The following is a 16,104-nucleotide window of genomic DNA, read 5'->3' as shown; positions in this document are numbered from 1 at the left end:
TTTCTGTTCAGACTAAACCAGTAGGCCTTAATTTTTTAAAGAAATTAATCCTTTGAAAACCCAGTGAAACATATAAACTCTACTCATATATTCATGAACTGATATATAGACGAGATTCCTGAAACCATTTGATGAACCCAAATCAACTTTTACCTACAAATTTGGGGCCTACACAGTATATTTGGAACTTTCCAAGTTTAAATTCTGATGTATCCTAAATGTAGAACTTGCTTTCTTGGTCTCTCTGAGAAGTCTATCTAGTCACTCACTTCTTCAAGTGAGTTGTCACATGTCTGATGCAAAGCCAAGCCTTCAGAAACCCACCAGACATTTAACTGCTAGGTCTACAACAATCTTCTCTTTATCTGCTTTCCTACATTACTAAAACTCTGCACCTTCATTCTGCTACTCGATGACATCATCATCTCTCTACAGCTGGGCTCCCAACCACAAGAATTACATGTATTTGCCACTAGCTTTCTGCCAACATTTCCTTCTTGTAACAAAGGTGTTTTGCTGCTCCTTGATAAGCCTTAAAAACGTAAGACAAGCTATTCACATGCATATTTTTAAAAATTAAGGTTTTTGTTTTGTTTTGTTTTGGTTTGGTTTTTGTTTTAGACAAGAGTTTCTCTGCATAGCCCTGGCTGTCTTGGAACTCATTCTGTAGACCTGGCTGGCTTCAAATCAGAGATCCACCTGCCTCTGCTTCCTAGGTGCAGGGATTAAAGGTGTGTGCCACCACCTCACAGCTTCAAATTAAGTTCTTTAATGTGTGGTGGTTTGAGGAAAAATGGCCTCCATAGGCTCATAGAGAGCAACACTATTAGGAGGTGTGGCCTTGATGAAGTAGGTATGGTTTCGTTAAGGGAAGTGTGTCACTGGGGACAAGCTTTAAGGTCTAAGATGCTCAAGCCAGGCCCAGTGCACATTCTCTTCTTGTTGCCTGCCAATCTAGATATAGAACTCTAAGATACCTCTCTAGAACCATGTCTGCCTGCATCCTACCATTCTTCTCGCCATGATGACAATGAAATAAATCTCTGAACTTTAAGAAAGCCCCAATTAAATGTGTTCCTTTATAAGAGTTGCTGTGGCCATGGTGGTCATCATAGCAATAGAAACCCTCTGACATAGTAATGGATTACTTAAAAAGTACAAAAGGGAATTTGAAAAGAAATGTACTTGAGTATATACAATCCCAGGGAAGACAAAAAGGCATGTCTTCGAATTTATACAATGTCCCTAAAGAACAGTACCACCATACTCTCAAATGACAATTTATCAAATTTAGGGCAGCAAATACAAAGAAGTAGAGAGTCTTATAATTTATTTGGCTATAAATAATCATTTATGGTATCTATATATAGTCTCTTGCATGCTGGATTTAAGTCTTGGTAGGAGGGAAATGCCTTCTACATAATCTCCAGTGCTTAGTACAGAGACACACATAAATATTCTGCCCTTGTACTAAAATGAGCCACTGTCTACAAACCAGGTATCCTAGGCAGCGAGCATGCTTGACTGAGGAGCCAGGTGACCTCAGTGTCTACTATAAGTGTGACTTTGAACAGGTGAAAGCTTGAAAAGCTTCATCTGTAAAATGGAAATACTAAGTTACCTACCTCGTCGTTTTCTTGGAGGAACCCTTTGCCTTCCTTACTTAAATCCATGGGCAATCAGAATCAGCCTTTGGCATAGTCTCTCAGCATAACTGTCACTCTCTCGTGTTGCTTTACTGGCCCAGCTAAACCACAAGCTGGGTCAACCCAAGCCTCTACCTAATCTGCACCTGTGCCCACACACTTTCATTTGCAGGAATGCATCATTGTGTTAAATGTCTCGCTAGATGATACACAGAAACCATACTGAGCTAGTGGACCCACTATATTACTCTTCGAAATGTCCTGCATTATCTTCAGACCATCATCTTATTCTCAGCTGCTGTCCTGATTTATTATTTTGTAGATAAATTAAGAATAATCTAGAATCAGCCTCCACAGGACGCCACAACCCTATGGACTCATCTCCATATGTCTATGGCCATATGCTCATTTCACTTCTGTGACTGGATGAACTGTCACGGTTCCTACTTATTTGCCTGGGGATGGTAGTAGTGTTGTAGCCATTCTTGCCACTCTGCTGTTCTACTGGATCATTCCCATCAACATTCTTCTAACAGCCTAGCATTTATTTCATCTGAAAAACCATTCCTTCCACGGAGCATGGTGGTGCTCACCTTTAATCCCATCACAAACAAGCCAAAGAAAACTTTAAAATGAGCTATCTGTATAATCTGTCACCTAGTTCCCACATCTTGTTTTCTCTTGTACCCACTATACTCATGTCTTTGTCCCCCGACACCACACATCTAAAGTGATCTGATCAGTGCCACCAATGACCTCCACACTTTATGTCCAAAGGTCAATTAATGCTTCAGAGTCATTTCCTTCACCTAGAGCAGCCTTTAATACAGCTGTTTTTTTTCCTTCACTTCACTCCCAAGATGCCAGATTAAAATTTTCTTCCTATTCTCTGCCACTATCAGTCTTCCTTCCTTGCCCTCATTTCCCTGACCCCTCCATACTACGGTATCCAATCCTCTAATTGCTCCTCTATTTACACTCTCACCTGTGCTCATCTCATTTAGCTTCACAGATTGAAATATCACATAGGTTGACGATTCCCTTACACTTCAAATCTGTACAATCAATGGTGTCCTCAATGGTTAGACATACCAGCCAGTTCCATACCAAAGGGCAGCTACTGATCCCTCTACCAATGGATTTTACTCAGCCTTGCCTATTTGAGTATATTCCCTGCTCCTCGGGTTTCTGAGTTCACTTCCTACTATGCCCTCCTCTGGCACACCGCTACAGTCCCTCATTCACTATATTATGACTCCAGGGTTTTGCTCTTATTATTCTTTCTGCCTGAATTATTCTAAGATAACCGTGTGTGGTACTTCTCTGTCTATTTTCCATCTTTGATTAAGTAATATCTTTCTAGTTAGACTTTCTCTAGCCACCTATTTAAAAACTACTCTTACAATAATACCCCCTTTCTTGCTTCATTTTTCTCTTTACCTCCTTTCAGTAATATACTATTGGGTCACATTTTTCATGTTTATTGTCTATGTTTCCATTAGAATAGAAGCTTTTAAGGTGATCTGAGGGGTTTTGCTGCTGAAACCTCACCAAGCAGAACAGCGCTTCTATGTATCAACTACTCAATAAGTGTATTTACTAAGAATATGTGGACCTTGTCTGAATTAGACACCAAAAATATATACAAACAAAATAATCTGAATATACTTAACTTTAGCTCTATTTTTTAAAAATTGCATTAAAATTCTAGGAAACATGCTGCTCTTAAAATCCTTGGTAATTGAAATGAACTTGAAAAGGTTGTTGGATACTTAATGGCAAATATAAAACTAAAATGCTCTCCACTGCAGAGGATAAAGATTGGTGCTATAAGAGCAGGATGGTTCCAGTGTTTGCACTTTGTGATTTGTTTTGTGACAGATGCCCCTTACAAAGGTATGCTGCCCTTTCCTGTATGAAAAGTATACTGCACTCCCCTGTTACTAGGGTACAAACTTAGTTGTGTTTCCTTGAAGTCAAGTGACAGATGGCCTTCTGCTTCAGGATAGCATCCAGGAAAGTTAACTGTGCCTTTAAAGCTTTGCTATTCTGGGTAGGAATCATCTTCATAAATAATTACTGAGCATTTCCTGTTGGGTCGGCTTCAAGATATGGTCTCATTTAATTGGTCAGAGAAGGCCTTTAAGGTGGTAACTTTACAGGTATAAGAAACTCAGAGACAGTACAGTTTGCCAAAGCACAGCTGAGTAGAGATTAGACTGTAGCAGGCAAGTCTGTGTGCTACAGCTCTACTGTCTGCTTATACTGGACCTCTAAGTAGGTAAGAGAGACCAACCTTATCTAGGAAGAAATACTAGCAACAGTTTTGAGCACTGATTTGTCCTTCACCCAAAGGCATTGTATGAGACAAAAATAAAGGCCTTTAGATACCTAGCAAATCCTAAAAGGTTTAGTGACGAATCGGATACATTTTTATTTACTGTTGTTCTGATGACCAATTTAGTAAGTATATTTCATTCCAGTTACTTCAAATACCCTGAGTCAGGTTAAACACAAAAAGCATTAGCAATACATTCAGCTCTAGGGCCCAAAGTAAATACTACATACTGAGTAAGGTCTGAATTCTAAAGAAGAAATTTCTCCACCAGAAGCAGGTGACACAATACCAATTTCAGATGATTAATGCCAAGATAATTCTTACAAAAGCTTTAGAAAGTGAACAAAACCAAGCAAGGATCAATGAATCTGCCACCAAAGTAAGAAACCAGCATCATGTATCTTTTATACTAAAGCAGTGGTTCTCTACCTGTGGGTTGCAACCCCTTTGGGGGTCAAATGGCCCTTTCACAGGGGTCGCCTAAGACCATTGAAAAACAGATAGTTATATTATGATTTGTAACAGTAGCAAAATTAGTTATGAAGTAGCAATGAAAATAACTTTATGTTTGGGGGTCACCACAACATGAGGGACTGCATTAAAGGGTTGCAGCAATAGGAAGTTGAGAACCACTGCCCTAAAGTTTTATTAAAATGTTAAATAAGTTGAAAATTAATAGTCAACCATACAAATATCATTTCTCACATTTTCAAGTCACATATTTATGAGTAAGCTAAGTATCAACTAAAGAAAATTTGCCCATAGTTGCATCTACCAAACACTAAATCATAAAATTATAAAATGTCAACAGATTGAATGGATAAGAATACCTGCTATACTTTTAAAGATTGTATTTCTAAATAGATGTTGCATCACCAAGATTTTTATAAAAGGGTGGCGTGCCTATTTTCTTTTAAAAAAACACATTTCACACACTGTTACAGTCATTCTGACTTTGAAACATGAAAATACTCACATACTATGTTAAGAAATGAACACCTACATTTGGCAAATAACACCAGACATTAAGGAGATGCGTTAACACTCTAATTTGTTTCACAGACTGAACTGAGATTAGCTACCAAGATCTCTTGCTATAAGAGAATCTGCAGCCCCAAATCATTCCATAGGCTTATCTATTCCAGACTCCCATGGTCAGTCTCGCCAAACTCAAATTGCCATACTGCAAACAATAATGATTTTAACCAATACAAAATAATTTGTATAATCAGACTTGAAACTCAGTTATTAAAACTGAAAACCTGACAAAATAAAAATTTTGGAGAGAGTGTGTGTGTGTGTGTGTGTGTGTGTGCACGCACGCGGGCGCGCACACACACACATACTCCCCTTCACCAGCATATACATATAGCTAGTTACTGGTTTTGCTTTAAAGTATTTCAACATTACAACTGATCTTTGAGTGTGTCTCTCCCACGATTAGCCAAACCCTTTTTACTTCATCACCTGGAGAAGCATTAACTCCTGAAGTCGCCATTCTGCCAGTCTCTTCCCAGCTTTTCCCAGGAAAGAAAGCACCCCAGCCGCCATGGTGAAGATGCTCCTTCATGCTCTAGTGTGAGCTCCCTCCCTTTCATAATGCCTTAAAAAGATCCCCAGCATGCATTACGTGTTTCATCTAGGTCACAGGTTAGTGAAATTGGCATTCTATCTCTGTATGTTGAAATGAGATATAGGAGCCAATGTTACTGCCTACACACTTCACATCTATACTGTGTAGGACTATATGTCTAGAACTCATTTTTAAGGGATAAGAGACAGCACTGATTTTTAAATATATTTCTTCAGTTCGTAATTGACTGTAATTTAACCTGAAGTTAAGGAACTCAGAGGAGATAGGTATTAGAAGTTGGTAGCTTCTGGCAAAGCATGACATTACAATCCAACTTCATTAAACATACAAACACCCCATTACGTATTTAGAAAGAAGTAGAAGTGCTTTCTGCCTGTAAAAGGGAAGCAGGTAGCACAAAGACAATGACAAAGTTGTACAATGGCAGCTAAGCAATAACTGGTACAGGTTCCTGTACACAAAGCCTTGCTGCAAAAAGAAGTGACCTATTGCATGGATGTGTAGACATTCATTCTGTCCATAAAGCCTCTGGTTCCCTGGGAAGCTTTCTTTGTTGGAACACATTTGTTTTAATTTTAACATATGTCAACCAAAAGGAACACATTTACAGACCCGAACTATAAAGTTGTTCTAGTGACTGTGTTTTTATTAAAGAAGAAAAATACACAGTCAGTATGTAACCTATGCACCTATTAACTGTTAACTTACATATTTATTATAATGAAGTATTACAAATGATGGAGAGTTGTCAAACATGAGTGCATGTTAAAACAGAAAAAAAAATCTGTAGCCAGTAGAATTTCCCACAGGAATATCTTTGTGTTATAGGTAGACTTGTACAATTAGATACACACACACACACACACACACACACACACACACACACACACACACACAAACAGAATAAAACACGCCACCTGCCCTCCCTATTTGATAGAGGTGGAAGCAGTTTAATCAGCTGGTTCTCAACTGGTATTGTTTTCCAGTCCTTTATACTGCTAAAAATTATACAACATAGTTTTAAACCATTTTTTATGGGAAGGCCAAACAAGTCTCTTCAGTAAAGCTGCCTAACCACTATTTCTCTCATGGTGGTGGTTGTTGTTGTTGTTGTTGTTTTTATGAACAAACTTTTATCTTCATTATCACATATATCTTATGAGTAAGACAAAATAAAAAAGAACACGCTGGGTGGTGGTGATGCATGACTTTAATCCCAGCACTCAGGGGGAGGCAGAGGCAGAGGAAGATGGTTCGAAGCCAGCCTGGTCTACAGAGCGAGTTCTGGGACAGCCAGGGCTATACAGAGAAACTGTCTCAAAAAACAAAGCCAAAAAAGAAAAAAGAAAAAAAGGAAAAAAAAAAAAAGAACTCAAGCTGATAAATCTGTTGAAGACTGAAATCTCATGGGTAGCCAATGAGAGTAAAGGAGAAAGGAGCACATGAAATAATTCCCAAACAATCTCCACTTTTACTTCAACTATTCAGACATTGAAAAAAAATGATGAATTCTTGACTGAAAAAAACACACACACACAAAGTTGAGTATTAAAAAAAAACATGAAAAGGTACTCTCAAAATTAGCACTTCCATGTTAGGTCAGGAATATATCCCACTCTTTTGTTTCTTACATTCATGATGCTACCTGGCCCATGTTTCACCAAGGTGAGTGAGGCAAAGGCAATAAGGAAATTATTTTTATTTTAAAACCTAGTCTAAGATTGGAGCAAAGTTGGGACAATTGATGGAGAGCCTCCAAAGTGCCATAGGGCACTGTCTGAAAACTCCTGAACATAACTGGCCAGGTGTTCTGCCAACTCACTGATAATTCCTACTTTTCACCTTCAGAGTATTCTTTCTGCCCAAACCTAGATCAGCTACATTTGGATTGGCCAAGACCAATTACTATGAGTCAATTGCTATAAATGTGTTGCTGTGTGTGTGTGTGTAGATTGGTGCCCAAGCATGAGAAAGAAGGGAGTACTCTCTGGAGAGATAACCATAAAGGCTTGATAGATTACACTCCATCCCACCTCCACCACACCCCTCCATGGCAGCAGTCTTTTTTCCAAGGGAAATGCGAACCTTACGGATATGCTACGTGCTTTGTCAATCTGATCTGGCCTCCTCTGTGACCATGTTTAAGTATCTTCTAAAGCAAACTACCAAGGGGCCATCAATTTAGGCATGTAAGAACATCAAGTCTTTTGACTTTCTCCATGCTTGGAAATCAGTCATTAGCACAAAGGAACTACTCCATCTTCCATTGCAAGTTCATAATTTAGTACAATGAGACCAATTCTCAAAAGACCAGAAATACTAGAGAGGCAATGTCAGAGCTGTTGAGCTGTCAAGTCTGAAACAAATGAGCCTGTCATTTCTCATCTGTAAAATTAGAAAATTCGATTCAGATTTCAACACACCAAAGACTAGTTTGGTTTGTAAGGATAAGGGTTATGACAGAAAGCTACTTTGTTGATAGGTGTGAGTGTTAAAAATACTCCTACCATTTACCATCGCAATCATTTGATAAAATAAATACCTCTCCAAAATGAGGCAGGTATATCCCTTACATTGAAAATGGCTAGCATTAACAAGAAAGCTCATGCCTACTGTTCCTTTTTGCCATGCTTCATAGAGGTCCAGTAAAAATGTCTCCACTGGCTAACACTGACCTAAAAAAAATCTACTTTGGGGAGCAACTGCACTGGATAATTTTCAATTTCTAAGCCTCACACGTTTTGACTTCAAGTGCTCTGTTGCATTTGACTCTCCTCCACATTACGATACAGAATAAAGGCCTCAGAGAAAGACAGTGCTGATATTTAGACTTCCGCACAGCAGATAGGTATCCACCTCCAGTTGAGAAAGACCTGATAAGGAACAATAAGCCTCCGTTTCTGAGATGTGCATGAACTGCCACCATGAATCAGCAATTGTGTGCTTCCTATCCAGCCCATTTTACAGACAAGGAAGCCACTCAGCCAGCCAAAATAGCTTGGACACCTCAGTGCTCAAAACTGAAACTCCAATCCATAACTCCATCTTGGACTATGACTCAAAGAAAGAAATGTTCTCCTTCTACAATTGGGTGACATATGGTTGAAATTCTAGAAATTGCATAATCTAAACATGTGTTTCCATTTTACTTTTCCCAATATTTCCTATTGTTTTGTTTTGGTGGTTTTTTTGTTTTTTGTTTGTTTGTTTGTTTGTTTGTTTTTTGCGAGACAGGGTTTCTCTGTATAGCTCTGGCTGTCCTGGACTCACTTTGTAGACCAGGCTAGCCTTGAACTCACAGAGATCCACCTGCCTCTGCCTCCCGAGTGCTGGGATTAAAGACATGAGCCACCACACCTGGCCCCAATATTGTCTTTTTAACATTACAGATATTGGTAAGTTTTTTTTCCCTCCATAGCCTCAAAGTGTGTATATAATTATACATTTCAAGTCCAAAAGGACACATACTTACAGATTTCTTCTTTCGCTTTTAAGAACAGGTATAGCTCCCGTGATCTGATTCTGCAGTGAGAGACAACATTTATGAGAACAGTGACGTGGGACAGGAAACCTTGCAAAGGAAAACAAGATGACAGCTCACATTTTCTGTGCACCTTAACTGGGGATAAAGCAGCTACCAAGGGCAAAACAAGAAACTACTAAGATGAGTGCTTGATTCGAAGGAGCTCACATAAGTTAACTGAGAGGGACTCAAAAGAGAGACAGCAGCCAAAGCTCTGAGACAATGGCAACAAGCACAGGTCACATTCTTGGTGCTTTCTTTGCGTGTTTGATCCCTTCATTATCAAACTAGCTGGTGTTAACTGGACCCATTAAGCTTTCTACTTCTGTACTATGAGAAGTGTAAAAGAAAGAACGGCTTTTCTCCAGAGGGTGACAGATCGGCAGCACTGAGCATTAAGTTAATGTTTACACCACCATTTAAGCCTTGCTGTCCCATCCACTCTGCCGTAGGCAATGGAGATGAAACCCGCTCTTCAGGCCAGTAACTTACTAAATCCTATGCCCTGCACCACTGCTACTCAAACCATTGGGCTTGGAAGAAAGTATCTTCACCCACTGAGCCATCCTGCAGCCCCATGATAGTATTTTTTTTAATATTTAAAAGAAATTTTAATTTTTAAAAATATCATTTATATCATTACACATATATACAATAAACTACTTATAGCAAGAAGAACCATGATACAATCAGGAATTATAAATATTACATTCTTAGTGTTTTGGCTATTTATATTTGGCATTCTTGAAGAAAGTGAATATTATCAAAGTCATTGTATACATGTATGAAATTCTCAAAGAAAAAATTTCCATTATTAAAAAAATAGTTTTTATGGAAATGTTTAACCAACAAGTGATAATTTCTATTATATTTAATAGAACCTTTCCCAACATTAATTTAATATTTATGATATACTTCTGGGGAGGGAGTGCTGGAGCTAGTTACTATATGAGTCTGAAGCAAGGATCTACCTATATAAAAGTCACACGCTCTTAGACGGAGACCTCTAAGATCTGCCCTGTGGAGGAGAGCAGAGAGCGTGGGCTGGGCTTATCCACCTTTTTCCCCAAGCCTCTGAATAAAGTTGTTCTAACAATAAAAAATAAAATAAAATAAAAGTCACGCTATTTGAGATGCTCTACTTCTTACCAGTTTGGTATTAACATGGGGGCAGGAATGCATAAATATATACAAAGTCCAAAGAGTTCACAAGGTGAATGCTGTAAAGGAAAACCTTCAGCTTTGTACACAAGCCATATAGTTCTCTTATAGAAAAGTCTGGTCATTGCAATGTAAGAAGAAAAATCACCCAACCAAAACAATGTAAAGGGCTGTAGGTGGCAGGAAGAGGTAGGAGGAAAGGGGGTGGAGGGATATAAAAAACTACCCATCACTCTCCTTAATTTAGAAAACAATTCCATCAATAAATATTTGCATCAGAGTCCTCTCCTTGGCAGATGAGCACTCCAGCTTTAACCACCTGCTCATCTCCAGTCTCCAGCCCTAACCCAGCTGTGCAAACTGCAAAGGGAGAAGGGGCCGGACACGTGGCTCAGGGGATAACAGCACTTGGTGTTCCTGCAGAGGACCTGGCATCAGTTCCCTGGCCCCGTGTGCTGGTTCACAGTCATGTGTAACTCAGAGTTAGGGTTCCAGGTGATCCAACACCCTCTTCTGACCTTGCAAGACACCAGGCATGTGGTAGGCAAACACACATGCAGGCAAACCACTCATACACATAAATCAATAAAGCTCTAAAAAGTCAGATAAGGGAGAGAACATTTCACAATGCCTACAACCTTAAAAGCCATTTCTTTCATGCTAAGGAAAAGGGACTGAGCCGGGCGGTGGTGGCGCACGCCTTTAATCCCAGCACTAGGGAGGTAGAGGTGAGTTCGAGGCCAGCCTGGTTTACAAAGCGAGTCCAGTACAATCAAGGCTACACAGAGAAACCCTGTCTCCAAAAAAAACAAAAACAAACAAACAAAAAAAAAGAAAGTAAAAAGAAAAAGGAACTGGAGGGTAGGTAGCTCAGTGATAGAGCCTTGGTTAGCATATGTGGGTTTGATTGCCCAGTGTCAGAACACAGTCTAAAAGCGCAGTGGTGCTAGGGGGATTCTGAGTGCTTGTGAGAACACTCCAAGAAAACAAGACAAGAGGTCTGTGACCTCACTTTCTTCAAAACCATGGAATTATTCTTGGAAAGTGTGTGCTCCTCCCAGGTGTAGCTGATAAGACGTTGTTGTTAATCCTATGCCTCTGTGGAAAAACATGTTTTTGCTATGTGTGGCCTGTCTTTGTGACTGAACACCTGACTCATGTGAGTCTCCTTAACTCTCAGAGTAGAAATGGCCTGATTTGTTTAGACCCTGCTCTCCCAAGTTCACCCAACTAGAGAGGGGCAACTACAGCGATAGACCCTAGCCTCAAACAGAAAAATCAAGAATGTAATGCTGCTCAGCAGAAAAAAAAAAAAGAAAGAAAGAAACCAAATCCCAGTTTCTAATTGAGCCAACCAGTTTCCTATCCAACAGAACTAATCCTGAACTCTCCCAGTCCCTGCCCCCCAACAATCTAGTCAAATAAATTGAGAAATAATTGAATATAGAAAACCAAAGCAAATTATCACAAGCGGGTTCAACGTACAGATGAGAAGAAGCAGAGATGATTCTGCTAAAATCCTAAGGCAAACCTTATTCAGAATTGTCTTTTTCGTGACTATATGAGTCGTTTTCATATAAGGAAACTAACATGTCTTGGCTAAGCAAAGTTTTCACATACTGAAAGCATATCATATGATTTGTTTCTACCAAATAACCTGGGAGTGTGGAAAAATACAGTGTCAAAGGTTTACAATTATACAAGAAACAGAACTGACAAGTTCTAATTTACCAAAATACAAGGGAGAAAAACTGCATCCATAAAGCTAATGAGAGAGTTAACACATGAATTTTTCCATGAGATCCCAAAGTGTTACCAATACGTGGCAGTGATGTTCAACTTCAGATAACCTCATACTTGAGAACAGACTTCGAAAACAAACCATTACAGTGTTTGCTTTGGGCTCTCTCTCTCTAAGTAAATTAGTCTGTTAACCAATAGTTTTAAAACATTCTTTTAAAAGTCAAGTAAATACTAAGCTTGTGATAGCATCTGTTGGAAATGTTCCAGGCCTGAGCTGCTCTGCTGTATTTAATGTCTCAAGCATGCGTGTTAGGTTGAAAATAAGATGTTTCAGAGCCAAGTGGAAAAATATTAAGGAAAAAAGTACATTGTGTTCAAACCTATAAGAAAATTCAAGCCAGGCCAATTCAAAACAATACCCTAAGCCGGGCATGGTGGCACATGCCTTTAATCCCAGAACTCGGGAGGCAGAGTCAGGTGGATCACTGTGAGTTCCAGGCCAGCCTGGTCTACAAAGTGAGTCTAGGACAGCCAAGGCTACACAGAGAAACCCTGTCTCGAAAAACCAAAAAACAAAACAAAACAAAAAATTAAAAATTAAAAAAAAAATCCCCTAAGCAATAATGGTGTTTTATACACATCTCATTAAGGATACTGCTAATCCTGTTAATAAGTGCTTGTGAATTTTTAAAAATCCTATAGTGAAATACAGCATAAAATTATAAAATATTGATGTCAAAACAATTATGGTTCCATTATACACACGCTTAAGCTTTACATATTTGCAACATTTATACTGAACATTGTCTGTTTTCATATTTGTATGCTTTTTGTATTTTCATGCAAATTTAGTATCTTCCAATGTTTCCATAAAACAAGAAATGTATACTTGGGAGCTGGAGAGACAGCCCAACAGCCAGAAGCTCTTACTACTCTTGCAAAGAACCTAAGTTCAATTCCCAGCACTCATATTGGGTGGGTGGCTTACAGCTATCTACAGCTCCAGTTGGAGGAGGTCAAACAATGTCCTCTTCTGGACTCCAACTTGGCGAATGCTAGCATCAACAGGAAACATTTGTTAAGTTGAAACAAACCATGTTGCATGGTCTCAAAGTACCTTCTCAAATATGTGTTGATAAAATATAATATAAACATTAGTTATTACAAATATAAAAAACAAAACCCAGGCATGGTGGCACATGCCTTAGGGAGGCTGTGATGGATGGATCTCTGTGAATTCAAAAAAAGCCTAATCTACTATCTTTTTTAAAGATTTTATTTATTTATTTATTTATTTATCTGTTTGTTTATTATGCATGTTGTGCTCTGCCTGCATACCAGAAGAGGGCACCAGATTGCATTATGGATGGTTGTAAACCACCATGTGGTAGCTGGGAATTGAACTCAGGACCTCTGGAGGAGCAGTCAGTGCTCTTAACCTTTGAGCCATCTCTCCAGCCCACTAGAACTATCTTTATCTAGGCTCTAATCATGTTACTTTTTATAGAAGTCTAGTTTTAATGCCAAAAGAAACTCATCATAGCTAATAGTTCTATTACTACCTATTATTTTATGTAACTTCTCTCCCAGGTAATTAGTACACAGCTAGATAAAGCTTTATTAAGTGTCTAAGCCACAAGGGGAGTTCTAGACTTCAACTGAGAAAAACTGTGGATAAATTTCACTGCTTATGAACAACGTTAGGGACTGCAGAGACAAAATAAGCAGCTGTTTTACCTTTCTGTGTAGCCCAGGCTGGCCTCAGATTTACCAATCCTAATTCCCCAGCCTCCTGAGTGCTAGGACTACAAGCCACACAACACCTGAACAAAATATCAGAATGGAAAGAAATGAATTCAGTTTAAAAGGGAACTCTTCTCAGGTACATCAGGGGGCATTATCCTGAGCCTGGCATAGGAGTACCATATGAGGCAGTACTATGTACAGATTCAAACACAGCCAAGTTCATAGAAGCAGAGGATAGAGCAGGGGCATACTAGGATCTTAGGGAGAAATAAGGTCATATTAGCAAAAGAACATACAGTTTCAGTTGTGTAAGATAACTCCTAGAGTCTCTATTCTGCAATATGATGACTACAGACAATAATACTGTCTCGCACACTTAAAAATGGGCCGAGAGAACTGTTGTAAAGTATTCTTTCAGCCATGTGCAAGTAAGAAGATGAAAGGAAAAATTCAGGGGGTGATGGGTTGGTTTACTGTACAGACTGTGGTGGTCACTTTATGGTGTATGCTTATCTGTAAACTTACCAAGCTGTACACATTAAATATATTCAATTTTTGCTACATAGCGGTGGTACACACATTTAATCCCAGCACTTAGGAAGCAGAGGCAGATGGACCTCTGTGAGTTCGAGGCCAGCCTGGTCTGCAAGGTGAGTCCAGGACAGCCAAGGCTACACAGAGAGACCCTGTCTCTGAAAACATACACATGTTCAACTTACTACAAAAGTTTTATTATTTATACAGTATTCTGCCCACATGTGCTCCTGCCTGCCATAAGAAGGCACTGGATCTCACTACAGATAGTTGTGAGCCACCATGTGGCTGCTGGGAATTGAACTCAGGACCTTTGGAAGAGCAGACTGTGCTCTTAGCCACTGAGCCATCTCTCCAGGCCCCATGTTCAACTTTTCTATGTCAGTCACACCTCAGAACCCTTAAAAGATGGGCTATTAATTATTGTCTAGCCATAGAACAACTGCTCGTGGAGCTATGACAGCTGTCCAACTTAAAATGAACCCCAATGAGCATGTGCAGCAATGAGGAGGCAAAGCAAGTCTATGCATTTCCCGTTCAGAAGTCTCTAGAGCACACATTTTCTTAAGACAGTTAATTGGGAGGCGCTTGCTCTGCTACCAGTGGCAGATCCAGCTCGACCGCTTTGAGACACCCACTAACTAGCTGAGAGGAGCTTTTAATAGATGAGCGGTGTCATTAGGTCACAATAGTGACCCAAAGCTCCTACACTAGAAACTGCAGACCAGCAGGCACTAGACTACTAAGTCTCCGCCTGGCAAGGGGATTCACGAAGCATGAGGCGAGGTGGCATAAACCTTTAATCCCAGCACTTGGGGGTCAGGGGTAGGGGTGGGGGTGCAGAGGCAGGCGGATCTCTGTGAGTTTAAGGTCAGCCTGGTCTACAAAGCGAGTCCAGGACAACCAAGGCTAACACAGAGAGACCGTGTCTCGAAAAACAAAAACACCAACAACAACAACAAAAAAAAAAAACAAAAAAAACAAAAAAAAAAAAAGAAGAAGAAAGAAAGAAAGAAAAGAAAAGGAGGGGAGGTGGTGCTGATATGAACAAATATGGATCTCCCAGACTTTCATTTAAAATATGAGCTGGGTGGTGGTGGCGCCCGCCTTTAATCTCAGCACTCAAGAGGCAGAGGCAGGCGGATCGCTGTGAGTTGGAGGCCAGCCTGGTCTACAAAGTGAGTCCAGGACAGCCAAGGCTACACAGAGAAACCCTGTCTTGAATAAACAAAAAAAATGTTTTTAATTTATGAAAGATAATAATACTTCAAGAAAGTGCTTGTTAATTAAGAGACCTTGGGTGAGAAAAATGGTACAATCACGACTTTCCACACAATTTGTGAGTTTTTCTTTATCTAGAAGTTATAAAAAGTCACATAAAAAAAGTCTGAATAGGTATAATCATAGAAATGACTAACATAATGAGCAAGAAGTAATTAGGAAGTAATCCTTTTAGGAGAATTTTTGCAATTTCCTCTGTAAACTATTGAACAAAAATATATCTTACAGCTTAAAATCCAGCTGTTCCTGAAAGTATCATCTGGGACGACCAGCTCTTTACAGTGTAGTATTTTCATACCTGTGGCATCTACTTCCACTTCTGCATGACGAACATTTTATTTAATTTAATAAAACAGGTAGGGCCAACTAAAATAGACTGCTGCCAACAAAGTCAGACAAAAAGGAGCTTTTGTTTATAAGGATTGGACGAGTGCGATGGTACGTTCTTTTAATCCTAGCCCTCCAAAGAGGCACATTTCTAAATTCAAGACTAGCCTGGTCTACATAGCAGAATTCCAGGACAGCCAGGGCTAGAGAA

At 39.4% G+C, this 16,104-nt stretch overlaps 1 protein-coding gene across 8 annotated transcripts in view; it reads right to left on the bottom strand.

The window, feature by feature from the left end:
- The window catches only part of ACSL4 (acyl-CoA synthetase long chain family member 4), a 77,827-nt gene that overhangs the window by 37,632 nt on the left and 24,091 nt on the right, over window positions 1-16,104 (bottom strand). For 3 of the 8 annotated variants that reach the window (XM_084790134.1, XM_084790137.1, XM_084790138.1), the window contains exon 2: window positions 9,051-9,100. Coding sequence is in view for 2 of the 8 variants with exons in the window: in XM_084790135.1 (XP_084646261.1) it covers window positions 5,452-5,535 (84 nt within the window). In the remaining 6 variants the exon portion in view is untranslated. Of the gene's footprint in view, window positions 1-4,413; window positions 4,465-5,451; window positions 5,607-9,046; window positions 9,101-16,104 lie in introns of those variants that run through there. The other 5 variants (XM_084790139.1, XM_084790141.1, XM_084790140.1 and 2 more) reach the window with 4 other exon arrangements.

Source organism: Acomys minous (genome assembly GCF_964271855.1).
Source record: "Acomys minous genome assembly, chromosome: 7".
Taxonomy (NCBI): Eukaryota; Metazoa; Chordata; class Mammalia; order Rodentia; family Muridae; genus Acomys; species Acomys minous.
This window is presented reverse-complemented; position numbering and strand designations above follow the sequence as displayed.